General features: G+C 37.1%; 1 protein-coding gene across 4 annotated transcripts in view; it reads left to right on the top strand.

Annotated features, from left to right (window-relative positions):
• The first annotated feature begins 921 nt into the window (after window positions 1-921).
• The window catches only part of furina (furin (paired basic amino acid cleaving enzyme) a), a 71943-nt gene continuing 47431 nt past the window's right edge, over window positions 922-25433 (top strand). Inside the window, exons 1-2 of one of the 4 annotated variants that reach the window (XM_083559124.1) lie at window positions 922-1070; window positions 8478-8742. In XM_083559124.1, the coding sequence (XP_083415250.1) occupies window positions 8566-8742 (177 nt within the window). In that variant the 5' untranslated portion in view covers window positions 922-1070; window positions 8478-8565. Of the gene's footprint in view, window positions 1071-1457; window positions 2227-2955; window positions 3273-7387; window positions 7506-8477; window positions 8743-25433 lie in introns of those variants that run through there. The other 3 variants (XM_083559123.1, XM_083559125.1, XM_083559126.1) reach the window with 3 other exon arrangements.

Here is a 25433-nt window from a genome sequence, read left to right as displayed (position 1 = left end):
AGCACCTTGTTGGTCAGCTCTGTGTTTGACTATAGTTTTGTCTATCTCCATGCATAATGTACATTCACATTTATGGCAGTAGTATTTGTTACTGTTTCGTTGGGATACAGAAAAATAATATTATCATAAGAAAACAGTTTGTTGGGAACGAAAATAGTTGTAACAGCAGCATTTGCTTTCAATAGAAGAAGTGCTCATTCAAGTTCTGCTGGAAGAGGTAGATTTTTAAAAATCTATCAGCTTAGCTATTCTGACATTAAGTGATAGTTTGTTCTACCATTTAGGTGCTTTAACAGTCTTGACGCATGTCTTTATTGTACACTGAAAGGTGATGGAACCAATCAAGCAGAGTTTGAGAATCAGAGGGAGCATGGTGCAGTGATTAAGTACTGTAAGGTAGAAAGTGCTGGTCAATTTTTGGCTCAGTAGGCCAGCACCAGTAAGCGGAAAGCCAGCAGGAGAAATGGTTTGAGTGAAGCAATGGCATGTGTTCACTGTCCTCTAGTTTGTTACTAGTGGCACCTGTAGTGTAATTTGCCAAGCAGTGAGTAACACTACTCTAGTCCTTATAAGGACATCTACTGTTGTGCTTATAAACCAGAACCCACAACTGCCATGTTACATGCTGAGTACTGTCCACTACTCAGATAATATCTGGTCAGAATTGGTCTTCGGTTGTTCCCTTTCCAATTAGTATTTATAGGTACCCAAGAGGTACTTGATAAAATGACAAAAAAAAATGGCTGACTCAGTGTAGATATTACATGCTGCTTTTTTGAAAATGGCATCTTCTTTAAGCAGATTTGGATGAGATAAGGCCTCAAGATACTTTGAACAAAACTCCCATTTACTATACAAATTCTTCTATACTCCCTAGATAGTGCACAGCTTCTACATTATAAGTAGTGCACTAGATATGTCAATCATTGTGAATGAAACCAAGCCACATCAAAAGCAATCATCCCCTTCTGCTTAGCTGATTGATTCAGGTGAGTTTAGTTTGTCTGCCTCTGGGGTGCAGAGAGGTTTGCCCTGGCCTTGTGGGTAAAGGTTTCATCCACCGTCAACCGGTGAGCCACTATTATCTTACACAAACAGTCATTTTAAAAAGCGTATTTTTTTTTTTAATTATGACCAGATATTAACCATTAGACTGATTTTGTCGCACCAAAAACAAAAATCAGCCTTTTGTTGGTGAGGGAAGACATGCAGGTAGTTGGTGTAAAAGAGGCAGATATAGAGGACAGGGTGGTATGGAGACGGATGATCCGCTGTGGCGACCCCTAATGGGAGCAGCCGAAAGAAGAAGAAGAAGTTTCATTTGATCTTTTGACTTTGTTGAATGTGGTAATCGAGAAATGAAACCGGCCGATAGATGGTGCTAGAACACAGTAACGACTCTATTAATACTACACGCTTCTGTTTCTTTTTTTTTTTTTTTCCTCTGCGCGTGCTCGTGTGACGTATTTCCTGAGGAGCGGCGCGTGGACCGCCTCTCCGTCCAGCTCTATTGGAGGATCCTCGCGTTTTGGCTTGTGTTTTTGTTTGTATTGTATTTTCATTCCGAGTCCTTTTATTCGTTCCTTTCTCGGTGACTTGAACATGTCCGGACAGCAATGTTAGCGTTCGGTCCAAAAGGCGAGCCGTTGAAAACGAGCCGTTGCTCTTCAGCCGCGTCGCGTAACGGAAACCAGATCCAAAGAAAGCTAGCTGGCTATGGCAAAGTTTGTGTGCGGTACAGCAGATAGGTGTGTGTGTAGAGTTGTGAAGTAACTCGTTTACGGACGAACCTGTCAGGACATTTGGACAGCCAACGTAAAAGCTTCGTGGTCTCTGCTGGTGTTTTATAGTACGAAACGACGCATATACAAACGCGCACACAAGCAAGCAGCTGTGAGGTTTTTAAAACCGGACTAACCGAGCTTCCCATGTGAAACATGACTCCGTGAACACACGACCACTCTTGTTTGGGCAGCTCCTGTACACTGCTGGTTCAGTTCTCGCTTTTTGCGTGGCATACTGCTCTTGTTTTGTAACTTGGCTCGACTGTTTGGAACCAGGAAATCCGTAGACAGCAGTCTAATTTAGATATCAAGGCAGCCAGTTACTTCAACACGACTTATAGGACATCCGTCTTTTTGTTTAAAACCAGTGGATCAGAACAGGGAAAATCCCAGCAGACTGTATTCAACACATCAGCATCCGAAACCCCAAATGTTGTCTGAGGTAAGATTTTATCCTCCAATTCTTCCAAAAAAAAAAAGCCTTTATTTGTCTTTCTGACACTGTTCTGTGTTACATTTTGTTAAAGCAAAACATTTTTTTCCCCCATAAAGTTCCAAGAAGTATTAGCAATTAAGTCTATAATTAATCATTTTCAGAATTTTCCTATCATTAGGTCCAAAATGAGATTAGTGTAATGTTTCAGTTAACGAGGATGAAATTCAATTTAATCTCTTCTCAAAAACACGAAAAGCCATAATCACTTTGTGTCTAACACACTTAATTTTATTTAGAAAAGTAAATAAAGCATTTGCTTGGTCAGAAAGCAAATTCAAAGCCTTGATTGTTAAACGAGGAAAGTTACTGAGATTTAAACCCCAATTACTATGGAAAGTGTCAGAAATGAATTGTATTACAGCAACATCTGTGAAACTGTAAAAAGTTATGAGTGATATATTTTTATTATCTCCTGCACCCATTTTTATCTTGATCCTGGTATACCATTACAAAGCAATATACTATGCATATTTCCTGTAGATTCAGCAGCTCCTTTTATCTCCTTTTTTTTTTTTTTTTTTTTGGGAGGGGGTTCACATGTCCTAAACACACAAACAGACTGGATTTTATTTTTCACCTCCAGATCAGCTTAAGTGACTCCGATATAAGCTCTTGCCTTCTGTCTCGCCTCATGCTTCCCGATAATAAGGATTTGGACATGCGTGTCAGTGCTTCTTACTAAATCGTGACTCACTGGGAGTAAGACTTTTAGTTGGAGAAAAAAAAAGGTAGCAGTCGCTGGTTGTTTATTTATTTCTTAATTTTTTTGTGCTCCTGGAACCTAGGATTGTAGAAATTTGTGCTTTCCTGCCCTTTTGTATTTATGTCGAGCCTGCTGAAAGTGTTCGCAGGCGTGTTGTGATCTCAGGAAGCTCAGGTGATGTCACTCGAACGGGGTGTACTTTGAAATCGCCGTTTGTCAGCGTTTGCTTTAATATCAGATCTGTGAAGGGCAATCTGTCTGTCTGCTTCTGTGTAGAGATTGTACTGAAGTGAGTACTTCTGTTTTCTCAAAATTATATCTGCTTGCTTACATTTGTTCCAAGTAGTGTAGTAGTGTAATCATTTAAATCTTGCTGTTTACAGTTTATAGCACTATTATACTTTTATACTTATTATTTTTTATAATATACTTATTGTACTTTTTCTTTGTTTTAGGAAGCATTTTTATCCCCAAAAAATGTTCTGTGGAATAATTGTCTGGTCTGGAAATGATCTTTGATACATTTTATCCAGAGTATAACTTTTTCAGGTTGTGAATGTAGAGAGCCTCCTCTCGAGTGGAACAGAGGGTCACTGATATTTTGCCTCGCTCACTGGAACGAGATTGCAAGTGTTTTAATAGCTTAAGTTAAAATCTCAGTACTAATTTAATTGTTTTTCTCATACCACAGCATGGTTTAATTCTTTAAATTATTTGGTCATGAGGAGTGTTTTTTTTTTTTTTGTCCAACAGCACAATTTGGAAACTATTGAACTTGTGAAAGTCCACCCAGACAGTAAACCTAAAAACAAAAGGATATAAAGGTGTTATTTATTAAAGAAAGCACTATAATCCTGAATGTGCTGAAGGGGCTTTAAAAAGACAATTAATGTCAAGTAAGTTTTCTGTTGGGCTTCAAAACACTTTACGGGTTATCTGTGACGTGACTAGCTGTGGGTTTGTTTGATCTTTCTGTCTCATTAACTTAATGAAAGGAGAGGATTGTGAGGAATGACTTTATAGCTGTCAGCAGGAAGTAACTTGTTTCACAACATTAAATTAAACTATGGATGTTTTTCCCATCATGAGCAATATTGTAATTGTTGATCATTTACATTTTTATGATTTAGTTTTGATCTATGTCAGTTATTCACAATATTCCTTTATGTAGGTTTCAAGTCCCTGAGAAAACAGCTGCAAATCTGGGAGATTCAGGGCGTGCTTGATGTGGTGGATTTAAGTTTTCCTCATACTTTGTAGCAGCGAGACACATGTGCGGTTAGCCAATATTGACATGCCTTAGCTAGCTAACAACAATCTTTTTTTTTTTTTTTTTTTTTTTGTTGCATTGTACAGATGATTGAAGCCTGCTCTAATAGCACACCCTAAATATGTAAAGAAAATGCAGACAAACAGCCTTTATGTAACTGTAAAGCATGTGGTCTATATCTCTTTAGTTGTGGTTCCTTTCTCTGTTCTCGAACAGATGAATTCTATGGGAGCGGAAAGTGTATGATGTACGGGTAAACCACTTCTCTCAGTTAATTCTATTTAATTGTCATTTATGTCAGATAGACACAGACAGATATAAAATTTCTTCCAAGTTCTGTTCTGTAAAACAAATGATGAATTTGCAGCCATGTGGTGACATCAGCAGTTAAAATCTCTGTTGAAAAAACATCTTACCCTACTTGTCCAACTGGATAGCAGAGTTGTCAACTGGAAGCCGACAATCATAGCAGGATGTTGGCTTTATGCCCGCCAGGTTTATCCCTGCATCTTGCACTTTGTTGCCAATACACAGAGAAACTGCTCTGATTTCTGGCCCGTGTTTCTGAAGCACTGCTGTCAATAGCAATGCTTCTTTATTTAGTGAAGTTGATCCTGTCCTGTAACAGTCTGTTTACTGATGTACCTCTCCATTTTAAAATGGAAAAAGTATTCATTAGTAGAAGGGTAAAAAAAAATTTCATGAATTGTTTCTAAGCTATACCATTGACATTTTATATTAAAATGATCTATCAGGAAGTAAGTGTAATTGTCAGGTATTTTTTAATATAGATAGCTTTGAAAGTATATTTGATTACATTTTTTCAATTTTGTGTCGGAAAAACAAAAACAGGAAAAAAAAAAAAACTTTTAAGTAACACAGAAGCAACTATAAGTGTACAGCGTTCTTAGTAAAAGCAATCGGTTTTACCAGCAATGGGAGTACAATCAACAATTCAAAAAAATGAGTAAGTTAATCAACAAAGACAGCTTAGCTTTTAACATATTTTGCTCACCAGGCAGGAGCTTTTCATTGTTTTTTTGTTGTTTAACACTGTTTAACACTATCTCGGTTTAGTGTTATAGCTTGTTTCAGTTTCTAAAATGAAACTTTCGATATTTACATTTTTATTTTTACTCTGCTCTTGTTTTCTATATCATGCAAAGGTCTGTCTCTTAGACAGAGAGAAAGAGACCGATAGATAGAGTGCAAGAGACAGACTGTGTGAGAGAAAAAGCAAACGAAAGATAAACTGTGCAAAGGAAATTTATAAAACCTTTTTCCATGCTCAATGTCGTATCTACACCAGATTTTCATTTGTTGTGAGGGAAATTAGTTTATCTGTTCTTTGTGTGTTGCTAAGTATTTGCTAACAGTACTCTGCGGTGCAGTAGTAGCCCCACATTATTTCGATTATTTGTTGTGCTCATTTAAATTTATTTATTACTTATTTTTTGGAATCCCTGTTTGTGTTCTCTGAAGGGAAGGATGAGTCTTGTGTGAGCAGCATTTCCGCAGGTTACATACTTCTGGAGCAATTGCACATTTTACCCAGCACTTGTTCTCTTTCCTCATTCCAACGAAATTCCAGTTAATGCAGTTCTTTTTTTACTGCACACATAAAAGGTGGTGCCAGAGCAGAACTCGGTACATATGTTAAATATAACTGTTGACATGTTCTTGGTGTCCCAGAACACGTTGTCACCGTGTAAGGTAGTTCATTTGAGCAGAATAATCTTAAGGCGTTTCAGTATATTTTATTGAAATGTACATCGATAAAATGGGGTGTAAAAAAAAGGTGTCAAATTTAAATTCTGTGCAGGACACATCAGCATTTTTGTGTGCCAACTCTGAAAGCAGAATAGGACTTTTTTTAGATGCCTCTGGAAAAATGATGAAGTGAAGAGAGGCAGTATTTATTATTCAGTTCCAAGTGTTTACATTTATTAAAGAATCAAAAGTTTCCCTAATATATAAAGATATAACAATGATTATTACAACTCCCACATTATTTCTGGTTAGAACATAATTGTCCTTAGTCTCCCATCTCTCTTGCATTAGTGGTTGATACGAACGCAGCAGTCCTCAGAGACACGGCTGAGTAAGTTCAGTGGAGCAGACATTGTGAGATGTAGTTAGAAATTAATTTCAGGGGTGGCGATGGAGATGAATTTCTATTGTAGAGATGGAAATTAATTTATATTAAGAGCCATCACCTCTACAATAGAAAAAATACTCTACATCTCCACAATAATTCCCATCTACATAATTGAAATAAATCTCAAGCTCCATGTTATAATCTGTGTAAAATGGATAGTAATCTATATTGTGATGTTTGATTAATTGAAATCATGCAGATAGAAGTGAATTCAAATTTTGGTGATTAAGAAAGTGTTCTAGTTAAACATCAGCCCAGTTGTTTAGAGCTAGAAGATTGTTAGATTTACCATGAAAAAGTTTTCTGATTTCCTCAAGATTAGAAATATCCTCTAAAATACAGTTTTAGTTCTTTTTCATTCTGATTATGTGCATTTGGTTATTTTTTTTTTAAGGAGACTCTGAACTTTCCTAAAATGGGAATTAAAAGTTTAGACAATAGAACATGAGGATGAATAATCTGCAAACAATGCTGGTTTTTTCCCTCCCTATTTTAACTTTATTTTCCGATTCATGGAAAGGAAGAACAAAGTTGCCTGATTGTAGAGATAAGATGCACTTTATTGTATGGACTGAACATTAAGAAAGGGGCAGGTTTAGAACACTTGACCATTTTATTTCTCTCTCTCTCTCTCTCTCTCTCTCTCTCTCTCTCTCTCGATATATAGAGATTACACCGCTTTTTATATATATATATATATATATATATATATATATATATATATATATATATATATATATATATATACACACACACACACACTCTTTTAATTTGTCCTTTATCCTAGTCGCAATTTGTCATATGCCAATTTATCATTCTTTTCATCATTGGATGAGGTGAAAACCAGTGCGTGCGATCTCCTAGATATCTGAAACCCGCCTCTGCGTATTTTTTACGAAAGTATTTTCTTTTCATTTTGTGCCACAAAGCAGCTAAACACACTGAGGAAAAACTGGTTCTCTCTTTAACAGTGTAAGCTCCATTTTTGACTCTGAGAAAGAATGAGGAGTTCATAGCTGCTGGAACAGAAACAATGATGGGACAATGACGGCCTTTTTTGTGGGCGTTCCACAACATTAAATGTGTAGCTATAGGTGGGTAAAAATGTGTCCTGTCATTGTTCAGGATGTAATAATTGTTACCATTGTTAGATTGCTGGGATTAAAAAAAAAAAAAAAGGACTAAAAATGCTTGGGGCTATTCTGTTAGAACAAACAATATCTCAGCATCACAGTCACTGTTTATGTAAATAAGCCATAAATTGTTTCCTTGAAAGCAAGATTAATTGTTCAGCCTCACCTCTAGACCAAAGTCTAGGTTTGTTTTATATGGTGGAGCTGTTTGTAAGAGTTTTCAGTACATGTTAATTGTTTTTGCATGAATATGACAAGAAAATGGTGCCTGTCTTTCTTTATTAGTGTGTGAACATTTAAAGCAAAGCCACCCAAGCCATTTTCATTCATCACATTTACTGTAATTAAAGTGGGTGTTCCACTGTCACCCACTATAATTTCTGAAGTGGTCATTGTTGATGCGCTAAGCAACAATTAAGTAGAAATACTCACCAAAACCACAAATGATTGCAAACTGGAAACTGTTGATGTTTGCCTTCTCAGGATTTGTGTTGGTTGTGCTACTAAGGTGCGCATACTTTATTTTGCAATTTCCTGCTTGTTTACCTGCTTAATTACACTGTAGTCTTATCTCGGTAATGATCGCACTAAAGAGCATGGAATCAAATCCAAACATATTCATCTAAGAATCTAGAGTTTCTTTGGTTTTACTTTTAAATTTTGTATGTAGTAGGCGATATGGAACTGCAGCTCTTCAGTTTTACAGAATGGTAGTTCTGAAATGCTGACAGGTCAGCCAGGTTATTTTTGACAGCTTATTTTTCTTTAAAAAAGTTCTTAGGCACTCTGTGTATGTGGTATTTGTTTTTAATAAACCCCAGTATTGGTTTTGTAAGCGCCACAAAAAAAAGCATAAATCGCACTTTAATTTGACAGCACAAGTGTAATAGCTGACTCATTGTGGACTATTCTCTCTCTCTTTCTCCTCTGAAGGTGATCTGAAAGATTTGCTGCATCCGCTTCATGTGCACGTTTTGAGGGATTTGAAGACCCGAGGTTACTGTGACCTCCACCCTCTCTGATGGAGCTGTGCCTGGCCTGCTTGCCACTCGTCACGTTGCTGACCCTCCTGATCGCCGAGGTCACGCCGTCCCTTGCCCAGAAGGTTTACACAAACTCATGGGCCATCCATATCAGCGGAGGAGAGGAGGAAGCCAACCGCATTGCCCAGAAACATGGGTTCATTAACCATGGCAATGTGAGTATCGTGTGAGCTTTGCACTCTGTGTGACATTTTGCCGTGGGTATAATTTCTGTAGTGATAATTTCATCCTGATGCACATCTCTGCTGTCTGCTGGCATTCAGTAATTAAACCATAATTATAGCTTGAGATCCTATTCACGCATGGCGATTGTGCGTTCTTGTATAATTTTAAGCTTCTGGCTGGTCATGTAGTCACAGTGTTATTTAAAATTTTTTGTATTATATTTATTTATTTTCAATTATGTCCTTAAGCTTAAGTTTAGGGACATGCATTTATTTACAAATGCATATCTGCAAATGCATATGAAGCCTGGTTCCTTCACACAATAGCCAAAGTGAAACTTTGTTCCGGTATTATATTCTGTCAAGGGGAAAATATCTAAGGCCCTTAGAATATTGACATAGCAGGATAAAATATTTTTGCTGATTTTAAATTGTTTTTTTTTTTACTTGTTTACTTTTTTACATTTACTTTCTAAGTAGTGCATTGTCTAGCATACTCAACTTTAGTTAAATGTTTTGCCACTAATTAGTGTAACCAATGGCTCTTTTCAGGTATCGCTAGTATGTAAATATGTTTCCAGCATATGTGATTTTGTGAATAAGGATTGAATCTTGAAATTTGGAAAATAGAAATCCTTCATACATCACTTGCTGGGTATGCCAGGTTAGCTAATCTTGATATTTCCATTTTGTAGAATCCATGAGCAGCGTATTGCTCATGGCTTTGCACTGACTTTCCTAATGCAATTTTGATCTTGGAATTTAATAGGTTCATTAAGCATTTAGATTATAAATGAAATAAAAAAAGACCTAGCTTTGTAACACATTGCATCTGACGACTCCTTATACCGCACATTATAAAGGCACACTTTTGTGTTCGCCTACAGAAAACACATGCTCATATTTACCTATGCATGGTGACATTGCATTTAAATTGTGTGCTTCCATATTTGATGAAACTTTATGGGGAAGAACCACTTCCTGGTGTGATGGACAGGTGTCTGCAAACTTTTAACTAATTCACTGTTTACGTTTATAGCCCTTCTGGTGAATACTGTAATTTACAGACATACTGTTATGCTTTTGTCTTGGTGTGTGTTTGTATACTGATGTGTAGATGGTGGGTGGAATGTTGAATTAAGTAATGGCAAGGGCATGTTTTAAGTGTTTTAACAATAGGTTCCTCAAAAAGTAATGAACATTAAACCCGTTCCCTAATGCAGAATTTGGGGCGAAACTATAACTAAATTATTTTTAGCTACAGGATATGGCTTTTGTTAGTCATATCTGAGAGTCCAGCATTGCTATATCATGCATGTCTGGTTAGGTTTGTTTTCTCAGAATAGATGGCTAGTTCCAACCCTCTATATACCAATGGATATTGACTGTTCTTTTCTGTTGCTATTATTTGCACAGTGTGTTTGTTGTGTAGACAGATGATCCAGGCTGTCTACCAGGTACAAAATCAGAATGACTTTCAGAGGGGACTTTGAACAGCGTAAACTTTAAACAGCAGTCAGGAAAAAGCCATTGCCTAAGTATTCATACTCTTCCACCTGTTTATAGGGAGCTCATAAATGTATAATTTTCCTAAATGTATGTTTTGATCACTCTGGGTGGCTGATGAAATGCATAAAACATTTTCCTCTCTGTTTGGGTGGTGGTTGTGGTGTGCGCGCGCACATGTCTCTGCTATTTTTAAAGTTCAGCCTTCTATATAGGAATGATGTGGGATGAGGCTGTTTTTTTTTTGTTTTTTTTCTTTTTTTCTGCTTAAAGCATTCTTACCTTCATTTTCTCGAAAGCATCTTAGACACAACAGCCCTTGACCTTAAATCAAACTGATTTTAGATGTCACTCTTCCTTGTGCATGCTACTGCATATTTTATAAATGACAAAAGGTAATTCACAAACTAACAAGACCAATTGGATATGTTTACCGGTCATGTTTCTGCCTTCTCTTTATGCCCTAATAAATTTACTAGCGACGAGTACGGCAGAAAACTTGCCATGTAGAGCGACTACGCTTTGAATTATTCATCTGGAAAAAATTGTGCCCCACCATCTTATAGACTACATGCACAAAATGATTCCTTGTAACCAGATGGACCAGTAAAGCCGGAACTTTGTGGTGAACAGCTTTATCTATTTAGCAAGCATTTGGGTGGTGTAGAATGTGATACAGTAAGTAATTGAGTGAAGAGAACATCTGAGGCAATACCCAGTCAGACATCGCTTGAGTCTGTGTGTGTGTTTGTGTGTGCGTTTGTGTGCGTGCGTAAGCACACGCAGTAGGCAGATCTCATCCCTAGGCTCTCCTGTTTGTCTTATGGGTTTAGCAGTGAATGTGAACATTGAGTAAAAAGTGTCAGTGAAAGTATACATTTTAAATATACAAGTTAATTTAGTTTATTTTCAAGGCATTCTTTTTGAAGCACATCTACAGAAATCTGGATATAAAGCTGAAATTAATATTTTTAAATGTATGCCTAATTATTAAGCCAGGGACAAAGGTGGTGAGAATAAACTCCTCAAGACAACATAAGGAGGAAATTGTGATGGGAACACTCATGTCAGTGACACCAGAGAATGTATTATAAATACTATATATGCTATAGATTTAATCATTTCTAACTGTTTAAATAGGAATTTAAGTACGAGGCATCGTACTGAAGTTTTCAACATTTTAACTTTTAAAAGTTTATCATGTAAATCTGAAGTCTGCAGTGGTTCAGTGATTGAGCCTCGAGTGTAAACTGCTCTTAAGGACTTTAAGCTATCCAAGGAAAAAAGAAATGCACTATGTTGGGGAAAACCGTGCACACTGTGTCAGGTCTCAAATCTCAGGCTCTGTTGTTTGAAGAGTGGTTTTAATGAAGCGCTTGAGGACAGCCAACTTTGGGACACTGAGCAGTAACAGGGAGCGTGGCCATTAAAAATAAGTGCAGGGTACTGTGAATTGCCCTTTGAGTTTGTAGAGAAGCAGTCATGTTTGTGCTCACCTTATTTTGGCAAGAACTGAGACACACAAGTTAGTGTTTAAGAAAAAATAAATAAAAAAACTTTTCCAAACCAAGGCTTGTATGTGAACTTGGATTGTTACCTAATGTCTCCTGTTCAGGTTTATTAGCTACATTTGCGACAGTTTTGGTTGTATAAGTGTACAGGCATCACTGACATGCTGATACGGGTTTGAAAAAATGAGCTCTTTTTGTCAGATGTTTTTCCTTTTGGAGCTAATTACCCTGAATTAAAATATAATTACTTATTTGAAATGTTAATGTGTGAATTCCTTTTGCTTGGAGCATGTGAACATTGATGCCTATTCATCAGCTCCGTCCTCTAGCGACCAGTTATTTTAAACCCCCTCAAAGCTGTAGTGTGTTGCTCGTTTATGAAATAATTTTGGCTGATTTATTAAATTGCATACATTGTCTTGCATTCCCTGATGAATAATCTATGATCCAAAAGCCTATACAAGCTAAATTTCATACCAAGCTTGAGTGTGCATGCAATGAAGCCAAATGAATGGACTTTAGAAAGACCTTTTCTACTGTGAGATTTTTCATTTTCATAACAAAGTGTGTTTGCAGTGTTTTTCAGCATGTCCCAGTATTGCCGAATGAAATTTACTGTTTATGCACTGCTGCATGTTTTATCACTCGATTAGCCTTAAGAGTCAGAAATTTTCTGACGCGGAATCTCGTGTCTCTCGATGTCCCAGCATTTGTTGAACCATGTAGACATTTGCTGTGGGCCACGCGAAGGCCGCAGAATCCATCAGGCGAGGCTGATGTCTCAATAAAATGTTGGTGCACAAGCAGTCCTTTTTCCAAACCTCAATTTCTCCAACGAGTTCATTATGAAAACTGAGTCAGGCCATTCAGGCCGGGTAAATTAGATGTCCATTGGCAGTCGCAGAATGATGTAACGTAACAAGTACAATGATTTGATGATGATGATGAACGCTGTTATAATTAAATGTATTATGGTGCATTTTAAATGTGTGGGGGAGTCAGGTGGAAAGCATCCAGGTACAGCATTTATTGTGTGGCTTTAATTCAACCAGGCTCCTCTCGGTGCAACAAACAGAACAGACACCTACTGTCTGTTTTCTTCATTCACTTTGTATTTAAGGTTGTTTTACATGAGCTTTTAAAAACAAGAGCTTAAACTTTTTGGAAGGCATCTGTTAAATTAGTGCAGCTGTTAAACCAGGTCATTGCAGGTGACGTGCTCATGCAGAGAAAGCAAGATCACAGCTGCAGCTTTTTTTTTTCTAAGGGCACATTATTGACCCTGGACAATTTTTATCCCCCCTGTAGAATGGTACCAAATATGGATACACCAGAGATGGCATGTGATACTGTACCAGCCACAGGGGAAAATAATAAAAAATTCTTAATTCCACTGCATTTTATAAAGCACAACAGTCTTAATTTGCAATATTTGATGATAAAGCGAGTTTATGGGAAGCCTGATCATCATCTGCGTTCATTCAAGACTATCTGACTTGTGTTTTTGTTCCAGTAGATGCAGTTCCTGAATTATTGCTTAATAGTGACCTAGATATGTTCACTGTGATTATCAGACACTATGAACGCATATTTTATCCATCTCCTGCTGGTGTACTTTGTTTGTTCAATTATAAACATGGGTAAAACATTTTTTTTTGTTGATAAATACTTATTATAGCAGTGTCATCTCTGAATTGAGTTTTATGTTGGCAGATGTTGGATTAATCATGATCCACTTTAAACAGGAAGACAAAGTAATCTCGGAACCATGTTGTTTTTCTTTCCTCTACACCATTAAAAAAAAAAAATAATAATTTTTTTTTCAGTCACAAGACCGTCTTATTAGGGGAAGGTCAGCAGGTTTCTAAACTACTTTGCCTAACAAACATTCCCCATTTTTATTTCATATCTCTGTTGGTCTGTCTCATGATGATGATTTTGGATGTTCAGGGTTTTGTGCTTTATTTGCTTTCCCACTTTTTATAGATCTTTTGTGATGGTATGATGTATACCAATTATCCAGAACATATAAAAACCTACTTAATATTATATAGGTCCCTCTTGTGCCCCCAAAAAATTACAGGAACACTGAAGGCTCATAAAATACAACATTGGTTTTGTTTACCTGATTGAAAACTTGGTTTTATTTCAAATTCAGAAGTTTGGTATATTTTTATTTTTTATTTGTTGTCTCCCATCATAGTTTTTCTCATCAATTTTGCATCTCACTTGTTTATTTCTTGTTGCCTGTATGCTGTACCACCACTACTTATTGGGAAACTCTTTCCATTTGCATAGAAATTGGCTGTACCACACCATGACTGCTTTCAGAGCATTGGCAGAGAAACAGAGCATCTCTCATGTCCTCTAGAACAATCTTCATACCACAACAGCAAAATGTTTAGCCTGAGCCTCCCCTATTTTGGTTTTCCAGGAAGAGTGTGTGCTCTGAATAGTTTACAAATAAGGCAAACTTGCAAGGAAACTTCAACCACATTTCCCACTTTTGTTTTTCCCCCCAACTGCAGCGGTCACATTGTTGATATACAAGTGATGTTTCAGCTCCGTTCGGGTTGCAGAAAGTTTTCTGCCCGAAGTAGAGAGGATGTGGATATGGTAAAAGTGCCTCAAGATGACAACACTTAGTCAGTGTAAAATAAGAAATGTATAGCCATGTCTGCCACTGTGCATGTGTGAAAGTTTAAGTTCTCAACAAAAAAAATGAGCAACTAGTTCTGCAATCTTTTGTTTACTCATTAATTTATTGCTCATTTATGTAATCAGTCATGTAGTAGCAGAGCAGTGCGTATCATGCAGACATGAGCCAAGAGATTCAGTTAAAAAAAATGTGATCACCATGACTTGACCCAATATGAGCCACGTGGGGTGGTATGAATATTAGAGAAACTGTAAAAACATGTTCACAGAAAAACTAAATACTGGACAGTCTTAAGGTTTTTATTTTTTAAAGCTTACTATAGATATAAAGTTTATTGTTTAAGTACAGCACAGACGCACTAAAACTGAGTAGTGGGGGGGGAAGAGCAGTCTGGCCTGAAATGCCATCAAAGAAAGCCATTCTGTCAGATGTTACCTCGGTTAGGATAAAAATGGTAGAGCGCACTGAAATGTCACTTTAAAATTCTCCCCTTTATGTTGGAGGGTTGAGATGTCTGTGAAGACCATAGCATATGATTTACATAGTTTTCTGTTCAGTGCGCTGTCGTTCCCACATGAATGGAGTGGCGTCACACTGCAAGTGAGATTTGCATTTAGTCTATCTCTACAGGGGCAAGTGAACTCAAAATGCTTCCCACAGCAAACATATGTAGACATAATTTTTTTTTTTTACTTACATAAATGTCATTTTGCTTGTTGGACTTTTTAATGCTTTTTTTTTTTTTTTTGCCTGTTTTGTCATCTTGAAGAAAAACTATTTTCCACAAGATAAACATTAGCAGTTGAGGATTGAGCAATTATACATTCCACTCAAAAAAAAAAATGGGGAAAAAAGGTATCTACTGTACTGTTTGTTTCAGGGGTTATTTTTGTACTAACAAATCTAGATTTTGGAGAGTTAAAAATTAGTGAATAACAGCTGTTTACAGTCAACATTTTCTGATACATAGAAGGTTCCTTGCTTCATTGCTTCCTTTTGACAAGGCTACATTCACATTTTTGTGAAACCTGGTGGGGTGTTGATGCAGAGCTGATGGTTGCTTTGTATAAAATGAAAGGGTATGATGACTACGATTTTCTTTGCATTGCACAGAGAATGGCTTCCTCTGGGCAGCAGTATTGTTCTCACTATACTTGAGTTCTGAACTGTCAGTAGATATTAATCAACAGATCAGAAAGCAAAAAATTGTTCTAGAATTAGGTTCATCTTCATCTTCTCCCGCTTATCCGTATTCGGGTCGCTGGGGCAGCAGTCTAAGCAGATTCCCCAGACACTTCTCCGTGTCCAGGGATCGGGCTGTCAAGGCCCCCGCCTTCGACTGCTGCCCAATCCTCTCAGCACCGGTCCCTTACGGTCCCTCCTGCAGGTTGTGAGCCCATGGGAAGGCGGCCCCACGTCGCTCCGACGTCACGGTCCTTGATTTATTTTTCTCGTAAGGGTCCCCTGGAGCATAGAGGGTTAAGGGCCTTGCTCAAGGGCCCAAGAGTGGCAGCTTGGCGATACCGGGGCTTGAACCCCCGACCTTCCGATCGGTAACCCAGCGCCTTAACCGCTGGAGCCACCACTCCCCCTAGACTCCACTAGGGGGGAGAATTAGGTTTTGTCTTTCAAAATTTTAAGCATTAGAGTTTGTGACCTTGGGCTCAGTAAACAAATCTTCAATACACTTTTCTTCTCAAAAGCTGCCAATTATTTCACTTTTGGCACAAAATTTGCATAAACTCATAAAAACGCCTTCCTTACAATTACCCTTTAATGCTTATCCATTAGAGAACAGTTTATAATTTTATGTGGCTAGATTTTATGTCGTGGACCTTGAAGTATAAACGCATGCTGCTTTGTCTATTTTAGCTGTAAACATTGTTTTTGTTGTTTATTTTTTAAACAAGCTATGCCAGTTTACTTAAGGTTAAAAAAAAAAAAGTGTAAAAACTCTCTTCCTTTTCTAATCACACTCTTGAGGTCACCCAAATAAGGATAGGTTCCCCTTTTGAGTCTGGTTCCTCTCAAGGTTTCTTCCTCATGACATCTTATGGAGCTTGCTCATCAGGGATAAATGCACACCATTCACCTTGACTGCTGATTTCTGTAAAGCTGCTTTGAGACAATGTCTGTTGTGAAAAGTGCTATAGAAATCAACTTGACTTCATTTTTCTGGCCAAAACATTTTTTTTTAGCCCTGTAGCTTGTCTCTAGCTGCCTTTAGTCAAATCATTAACATAAATGCATGTGATCTAATTAACTATAAAAGTCAGAGCTGGTATAAATGTATTTGACACATTTTCCTGTCTGATGCACTGTTGTATTTAAGGCTGTTTATACAGTTTGCATCAAAAAAGTTTGCATGCGATTGTGTGGACAGAACCTTAAAACCAGCTCTGAAATTGTATCCAGCTTGACAGTTTAAGCATAAGACTCTCATCTCAGTGTGATAGATTAGTATCTGCATCATTTAATGCCTAGAGATTTGATTTAAATTTTGTAGTAATCTCTATCAGAAATTTAAAAGGCTGCATTGGTACGTTCCTAGTTTGAATTTAGACTCAGCTCGGATGTTTCATATTTGCAATGCAAAAGTCTGTGCTTGCTGCTGTAGGAGTGAGGCGAGGTTTATCATTCATATGATATTTACATTCATACAGATCATTATCCTTCCTTTAACATGCGATAAATCTGAGGTTAGAATTCTTGTACAGAAAACGCAGCTTTATTTATTTTAATTTTTTATTTTTTTACCACATTTGCAAAGTCGACCTCGCAAGAATGCTTGTATTCCAGAACATAATGTTTGATATCAAGCTTTGGGGGAGAAAAAGTGAATCCAGTCAAAATCCTTCAAATGTGAGTCACTAGATTTATTGCAGCGCTGAGTTTCTTCAAGGCTGGATGTCGCAACCACGCTGACCTTGGTTGGGATTGAGAGTGCACTTGGAATATGTTTTTCTCTTTGCTGAAGTGCATACTTGGAGGTTAATGTCAGACCTGGAGCAGAAAGCCCAATATGTCTGTTCCACTAGTGTACAAGTCTGCAGCTGTTTACAAATACCTCATTTGCTGACCTTTTAATACAGTGTACATTTTTAAAGGCTGATTTAAACCTTCGAGTGATGGAAATCATTTAAATGGCACCATTACTTTTAAACAAAACTCTTGACTCTTCACTTTAAAAATAGGTAATGAAAGGTGGCTAAAATAACACTTGTGGGTTTTAATTAAATGCACACAGTTTAGTAGAGCAATAATTATTGTTCATATGTACACCAGTTTGGTTTCTATGGTTGAGGAATTACATTGTTCATGTTAGACATTTTTGAACATACAGGAAGGCTACATTATGATTTAACATATGTTATTTTAGTAAGCTATTATATATTCAAGAAGGCTGTATAAATTCAGTTGAGTTGAACAAGGCAATTCTGAGCTGTCCTTGAATTGAAATAATCTTATTAGCTGGTTTCCCCATGAATTCAGCATTGGGTCCTTATAATTTTCTAGCAGATTCCACTGAGACATTTAAACTATTCTTTTAGTGAAGTGGGAAAAAAAGTACAGCGAGCAAAATTAGGATGAATTTGTTCCAGAAACCTATGCACGCTGTTATTTTAACGCTTCACTTTTAGTCTTTTGTTTTTTGTCGTAAAACGTATACAAATAGAAAAGATAATAACTTGAGTGTATTAAAAGCCATCCAGTTTGTCAGCACAAGGAGTGACCGCATTGAGCAGTTTCGACACACAATCTACTGAAAGACAAGCAGGCAGTTGGTAGACATGCCAGTGTGGGTGTAGGTCAGAGCTACCGTCTGATGTAAATGTCTGCGGTTTGCTCCCTGACACCTGAATAAAAACATTCCTTTTGCGATTTCCAAAGAGCAGCTGAGCCGTTACTGCTAGTGGCCTTTCTTGAGCCTAAATCTTGAACATTTAAACATTATGGTTGCCTCCCCAATCTTCCCGTCTAATTATACCCAACTTCCACAAAGTGTGTGTGTGAATTATTAGTCCAGTTAATGGAGTTGAACTCCAGACAGGTCAAAAAGGCCAATAACCAAAACCAGATGTGTTTCAGGTACAAGCCTATACAGCCCTCTCGTCAAGCTTCACCAGCCTTCACCCAAAAGCACTTTTAGCTGATCAGGAATGGGTAGAATGGTCTAGAGCAACATTACATTTGTAATAATGTTTGCAGAAGCCTTAGTGTAATTTGTCCCTGTCAGGTCCCTATGTCAACTAAATCATTGGGCAAAGGTTAAAGGCTCACAACGATTGAGTACTTCAAGTAGGCTAGGGTACACCGAAATGCTCAGGCTTTCGCTATTAGAACCTGCTTTAAATATGATTTAATAAGTCTAGGTGGATGGTGTCTACTTGTCCCTGGAGCATATAACACGTGAGAAGATTAAAGCCTGAACTGCTCTGTTAGAGTTAAAGCAAATAATGTCAGTTAACAAGAATAAAAACATATCTATAATTGAATACGGTACGTTTGTGTATTTTTATAGCTGCGAAGTAACTTCCAACTTTTTTGCTATAAAACCAATTAAGAGAGGCTTAATTGCTTTGAGCTTGTAATAGCAGTTTGATATTAGCCAGGATAATGCATGGAGGTGCCCTCCTTCTAAACCAATCATATGCCTCATTACTTTTAACACAATAACATTTACTTTTATTTTTTATTTTTTTATTTTTTTTTATCAATACAAATAAAAGTAAACATTAGTTAAAATTCTTGCGCATATCACAGTTTATTTTTTCATTAAAGGTTAGTGTGCTTAAATTGGCATTTTTGTGATAATTGTTCTTACTGCCAGGCAAATCCAGTTTCCTTTGGGAGATAAACAGTGCTTATTCGCTCTAATGAGGCTGTATTATATGCATTTTAAATGGCAAAGCTGATGTGAGAATATTTATACTTTTATGTTTTTATAGTAGTTTGAGTCAGATGTCAAGAAGTCATATCGGTGTTTGCTCCGTAGTATAGGGAATATCTGAGTTTTATCATACAATTGTTTTTTAAATACCCTTAGAAAAGGATATTGCACTTGGCCATGTTGCTTGGAGCTGTTTATTTTACAAGCCTGCATTTACTCAGTGTTTCTTCTCTCTTGTTTTATGTAGTACGAAGTAGTTCAGTGTGGGTTACAGGTCTATTTCTCCATCTGGTCAGCACTCAAAGCTGTGTGTTTCTTTGGTGGCCATTTCATTTATGCTATAGCCATTTCTCGGAGTTGTAGGAATCTGATGCCTTATCGTGTTCCCCCATGCTCTTATCAGTGTTCTTCACATTTACAGGAATGCTTCAGCTTGTGTTGTCTAGAGATGGTGTCAACTGTGCAGACATGTAGTTTAGCTTGTCAGTGCATCTAATGAAGTCATTAACTGTATGAAGTTTGAATTCCTGCTGTCCTGTAGTGCCCGAGGCCTGTGGCATTTCTAAGTGCAGTTAAGCTTGTTGACATTAGGGGGGAAATGTCATAAGTGTTAGTATTTCCTCTGACAGACTGGATAATTATTTTCAAATATAATTGTGTTGTTTATTCTATTTCCATGGAGACATGAATGAATTTGTAGCACTTGCCAAATATATGGTGTGTGTGTGTGTGTGTGTGTGTGTGTGTGTGTGTGTGTGTGTGTGTGTGTGTGTGTGTGTGTGTGTGTGTGTGTGTGTGTGTGTGTGTGTGTGTGTGTGTGTGTGTGTGGTGAGCCTTGAAGCAAGGGAGGTATTTTGCACTGTGTATATCAGCTGTCTAGTCTGGACTTGTCATGCTATGGAAGGAATCCTTTCTTGATTTTTATTTTTTTTCTTTTTTCTACAGGTCTTCATTTAATTTTCTTTTTCTAAGTGTTTTCTTGTCAGTTAGAAAGTTGCCACCTAAACTCTGGCACTAATGGAGGCAGGCGAAGTAGAGGACAAGGAGCTGTCTTTCGTTAATGTCTGAAGAACAGCTAAAGGGTGATTTGGCAAGAGTGATTTTGACCACATCTCAGTCAGGAAGTGGTGTGGAGTTAAAATTGGAGTGCCCCAACTGGCCAAGTACCCATCTCCTTTTTGTGCTGGGACCTGGGCCAGGAATCTTTGCTCAGATTGTCTGTTCTGGCATTTGTCATTCTGGCTTTGACAGACGTCCAGCTTTTCCCGTACACGATGCACAACCACATGGCTCGGCAATTAGTGTTTTGGAAATAGCTGAGCTATGCAATGACAATGTGGATTCGACAACTAGTAGGTTTTCTAGACCAGAAAAAACACAGTCTACAACATAAGCTTGCCAGCACTGTTATGGAAGTCTGTCCTGCTAAAACTACCCTTGAAAGATACTCTCACTAAATCTGTGGGCAGGAGAAATGTGAATCATCAATCATCTTGATTTTTTTCAGGTTTCCTATAGGAAAACATTTTTAAACATGTTTTGGCATTCTATCTGTGTGTCTTGGTAACACAATATACCAGATTTCCTGTGGGATGCTTAGTCACTTTATGCTTAGTGATGGGATACTTCATCAGTTACAGAGGGAAGTGGACTGTTCCAGACTTTAACTGGGTGGGTTGGGGAAACACTCCGCTGGCACAGCACAGCTCTGGCAAGTCATCTGGAGCACTCAACAAAACGATGCCAGTTGTAACTTAGGTAGCTTTTGATTACAAGACCACTGTTTGCAAAGGTAGCTCAGAGTTCAGTAGGGATGATTGGAGCATTTTTACAGACAGAAAAGGCCTGTAAGATCATTGCTTACCACATTCGCAATTAACTATTTAAACACCGAGATACACTGTAAAGACAGGAAAATAACAATTTCCTTCATTTCATATTTAAAAGACTAATCACATTAGCAGCTGTGCAGTCAGGAACTGCTTGCTGGAATTGGCAATTGCAAAATCTCAGTTGGATGGTGGATTGTTGGGGGAGTTCAAAAATCCTGTGCAGATAATTTCAGACTGGCATACTGATTAGCTCACTGCTTTAATGCATTAAATAACTTATGTTTTTTTTATTTGTAAATTATTATTATAATTTTTTTTTTAACTACACTATACTAGTGTACTGTTAAGCTTACACTTTATTACACCACCCTTGCACAGGTCTGTTGCTTTTTCTAACTTAAGTTTGTTCTATTATATATTTAAATACACTCAACAAAATAAGTAAATATCTATTCGAAAGAAGACACTTTGTATTTTAGTGTTAAGCTATTCTATCTGAATAGATGCAACTAACATTTAGATTTGACTCAATTATTGTAGATTTACATTTTCTTCACTTCTACTAGAGAGCTATGAGTAAAAGCATCTGGTAAATAAGTAGTAGTTTCCTCTGGCTTGTTTCTACCTGCTTTGCCAGACGTTTCTATTGGGGCCTGAGTCACAACTGGCCTTGTTGTGTTTGCAAAGTGTGGTCATTAGAGCTTCCCCAGCTGACTGTTATGGTTGCATGTGTACAGATGTGGTAATGTCTCTTCCTGGTTCTCAGAGAATTCTTCAGAGCCCTGTTTGACCAAGTAGCATGGGTCTTAATAGGCTGTTTTTATATATATATAATATTACATTGCATAGCTCAGCTATTTCCAAAACACTAATTGCCGAGCCATGTGGTTGTGCATCAATTTTTTTATTTTTATTTTTTTTTTTAGATTTGCTCCTGTAGAAAAAAATAAAATGTATTTTAATGTAATGGACAAAAATGTGCAGGTGCAAATGTGTGGTAAATGTTTCAAGTTCTTTTTTCAACATCGTTTATTTACACTTTTTTGTTTTTGTAAAATGCAAAAAAAAAGTGTCTTAGTTTTTGTTCTGATATTTCTTTTACATTTATTCTAGATCAAAAGCAAGTTGCACTTAAAACCAGTTAAACATCAAGAATACACCAGGCAGTTGAAGTTTGAGCCATACAGTGGCTCTTTGTCATTACCGAGATTTGAACTTCCGTTTTTCAGATCACGAGCTCAAATACACAGTGTACTCTGTGTTCTGATGAGCCGTATTGATCTTTTCCTGTGTCCGAGATTGCTGTTCCAGTCAGTGTTGTGTTGGCAGCTTTACAGAATAACTAAGCATCAGATTTGGAATAGTCATTGGATTGGTGTTTCACCATAACATGTTGTTGTTTCCAGTTTCCCAGCAGCTAAAACACTTAGACAATATAATTAGCATTCTGTTTTGCACATACCGTCGTGCTTATCCTGGGATAAAATGTGGTTACGTTTTAATGTAGGTCTACCAAATAGTGTAGGGTTACACCCCAAAACATATTTAAAGATCAGCCCACATAAAGTGCTAAGAATGATTTTAATATTTATGCCTTTTTAATTTTAACTGCTGTCAGAAGTCTAATCCTTATTTTAATTAAGTGATTTGTGTTTGGTGTTTAATAAAACTTCCTGAAATACCTAAATTAGCACTTTCCAAGTTTGTTGAATTCGAGTTATATTTATATTAAGTTTGTAATCTTGCGTACCAGTGTAGATTTATTCATTACTAGAGATTTAAAGCACTTTTGTACGTCGCTCTGGATAAGGGCGTCTGCTAAATGCCGCAAATGTAAATAAAATATAAAACTTCCTTTGCATAAAATTGAATGCAGACCAGTAAATTATCGGAGTACATCAATAGCTAAATGAGGAAATCGAAGACTTGCATATGTTCAGTCTACAGATACCTTGAAAATGTACTATGAGTGTATAGCTGTAGCTATGGAGGGATATAAATTACTAAGAAATTAATTAATTAAATTAATTAATTAAATTAATTTAGAAATACCTAAATTAGCACTTTCCAAGTTTGTTGAATTCGAGTTATATTTATATTAAGTTTGTAATCTTGCATACCAGTGTAGATTTATTCATTACTAGAGATTTAAAGCACTTTTGTACGTCGCTCTGGATAAGGGCGTCTGCTAAATGCCGCAAATGTAAATAAAATATAAAACTTCCTTTGCATAAAATTGAATGCAGACCAGTAGATTATCGGAGTACATCAATAGCTAAATGAGGAAATCGAAGACTTGCATATGTTCAGTCTACAGATACCTTGAAAATGTACTATAAGTGTATAGCTTCAGTTATGGAGGGATATGAATTAGGACCCAGTTGAGTTTGTGTGCAATTCTATCTTACTTGGAAATATTGCAGCATTTCTAAAAGCATGTGTTCTGCCTTGGGGTCAGACATAAGTGTGGTTTAACCACCAGCATTGATTTCCTGTACTGAAAATTAACAAAATGTTCTTTATTGGGAATGTCTGAGACTTTTTTTTTTTTTTTTTTCCTCCCCTCTCTCTCTCCCCCCCTGGCAGTTGTTGATATGGCTTTATCTGATTCACTGCTTGTTCCCAGTAGGGATTAAGATCTTCCCTACTACTTTCTTAAGAATGTGGGTGGTTCTGCTCAGCTGATGCTAGTAAAAAGTACCCACACCTTCACAGTTAACCTTCCCTATTGACTCAAGTTTCATATCATGCTCTAAAATCAGAAGTTTCTTTTCTGCCTTTCCCTTTTTTCACCTTTAGTTTCCATTCCCTGAAGCTAACTACATTCCCATTTAATTTGTGTACTTATGAACCTGCACCGAGTTTTCTTCGACCGATTGGAAAACATGCAAACATCCTAGAGAGAGAACAACAAAATTCAATCCTCCAGTATCGCTCTTCACGATCACCTCAGGATCAAACCGTTAACAGAAGCTCCCACGCACTCGTACATCTGGAGTAGGCGTGTATGACTTGGTTTTTCATGCTTTTACACTCTCATTTGAATTGTGACTCATTTTGCAGCAAGCAGAAAAAACTATGAAGGTCTCCTTATCCATCCACTGTGCCTATTTCTGATCAGTTGTATGTGTCAGCTGAACACCCTGTTCAACTCTACTCTACTGTGCTTTGTTATTGTATTTTTTTACTGCAGTCGTTTAACTACCATCTTTGAATCCACGCAGCAGTTTGAATTGCTTTCGTCCTTGGATCACCTGCAGCGGAGAGCTAGAGTAGTTCCACCAGTCGCTGTGCACTTTTAGAAATCAGGTTCTTCCAGTGCTACTATAAGCAGCCATTATTATCTCTATAGACCGTGTCGAAACTCTGGGGGGGCCCATCGAATTTTATACTTTAGCCTTAAAATATGAGGCTATAATTTTTGAATTGAAAGAAAGTGTCTCATTAACCGCTCTTCCTGTACCTCTTGTGTGTGAGCAGCATTAGACTGATTTTGCAAGGGAAATTTTCAGGGTGGAGCTGTTGGAAGAAATGCAAAGTGTTGTCTGCTTCAGTCTTTTGTATATTTCTGATGTGTTTGAACTAGTAATAATGTGCAATCAGGCAATATTAACTTTTATTGTCTTTTTATAAAAGAACTTTAATGGATATCTGTCAAAGTATCAGCATCAACATTCAGTAATCTTTTACTGGCTCTTTTTGATGATGATGAGTATCCTTAACACTCCTCTTTTTTATTTTTAGAGTTCATCTGTACTGCTTTTATTACTGACATAGTCGCAGTGCATCTATTTGGTTTGCGCAAGGAAAAAACTGGGAGATTATGTGGGATTTAGAATTAGCAGTTCTTTTCACACTTGGTCAACTTTTTCCTTTTTTACTTGTTTGCACAGGTTTTGAAAGGTTGCATGGAGGTGTCACTATGTCTAGTATGCTGATTTAGGACTTGTCAATTAAAATGATTATTATTCAAGCTAGAGGTATTTGGAAACAGTTGAGCAATTGACAATCTGGCATGCTCCTTGGAATGTATAAAATGCTGAGTTAGACTTAGTTCACCTCAATTTTGGATCAGGATTGCACAAGTTTTTTTTTTTTTTTTTCTTCCTTAGAAAAAAAAAAAACTTTAGCTGAAACTCCTGCCATCTATGCCCAAATTATCAACACTTTCAAAAAGTGCTCAGCTGGCTGTGTTTCAGTGACTAAGTGACATGCTTTTCCATGGAAAAGACATCAGTAAATCAACTGTGTAGTAAATTGTGGTTTGAAAGCACACATTCACT

Source organism: Silurus aristotelis, assembly GCF_946808225.1.
Source record: "Silurus aristotelis genome assembly, chromosome: 13".
Lineage (NCBI taxonomy): Eukaryota > Metazoa > Chordata > Actinopteri > Siluriformes > Siluridae > Silurus > Silurus aristotelis.
This window is presented reverse-complemented; position numbering and strand designations above follow the sequence as displayed.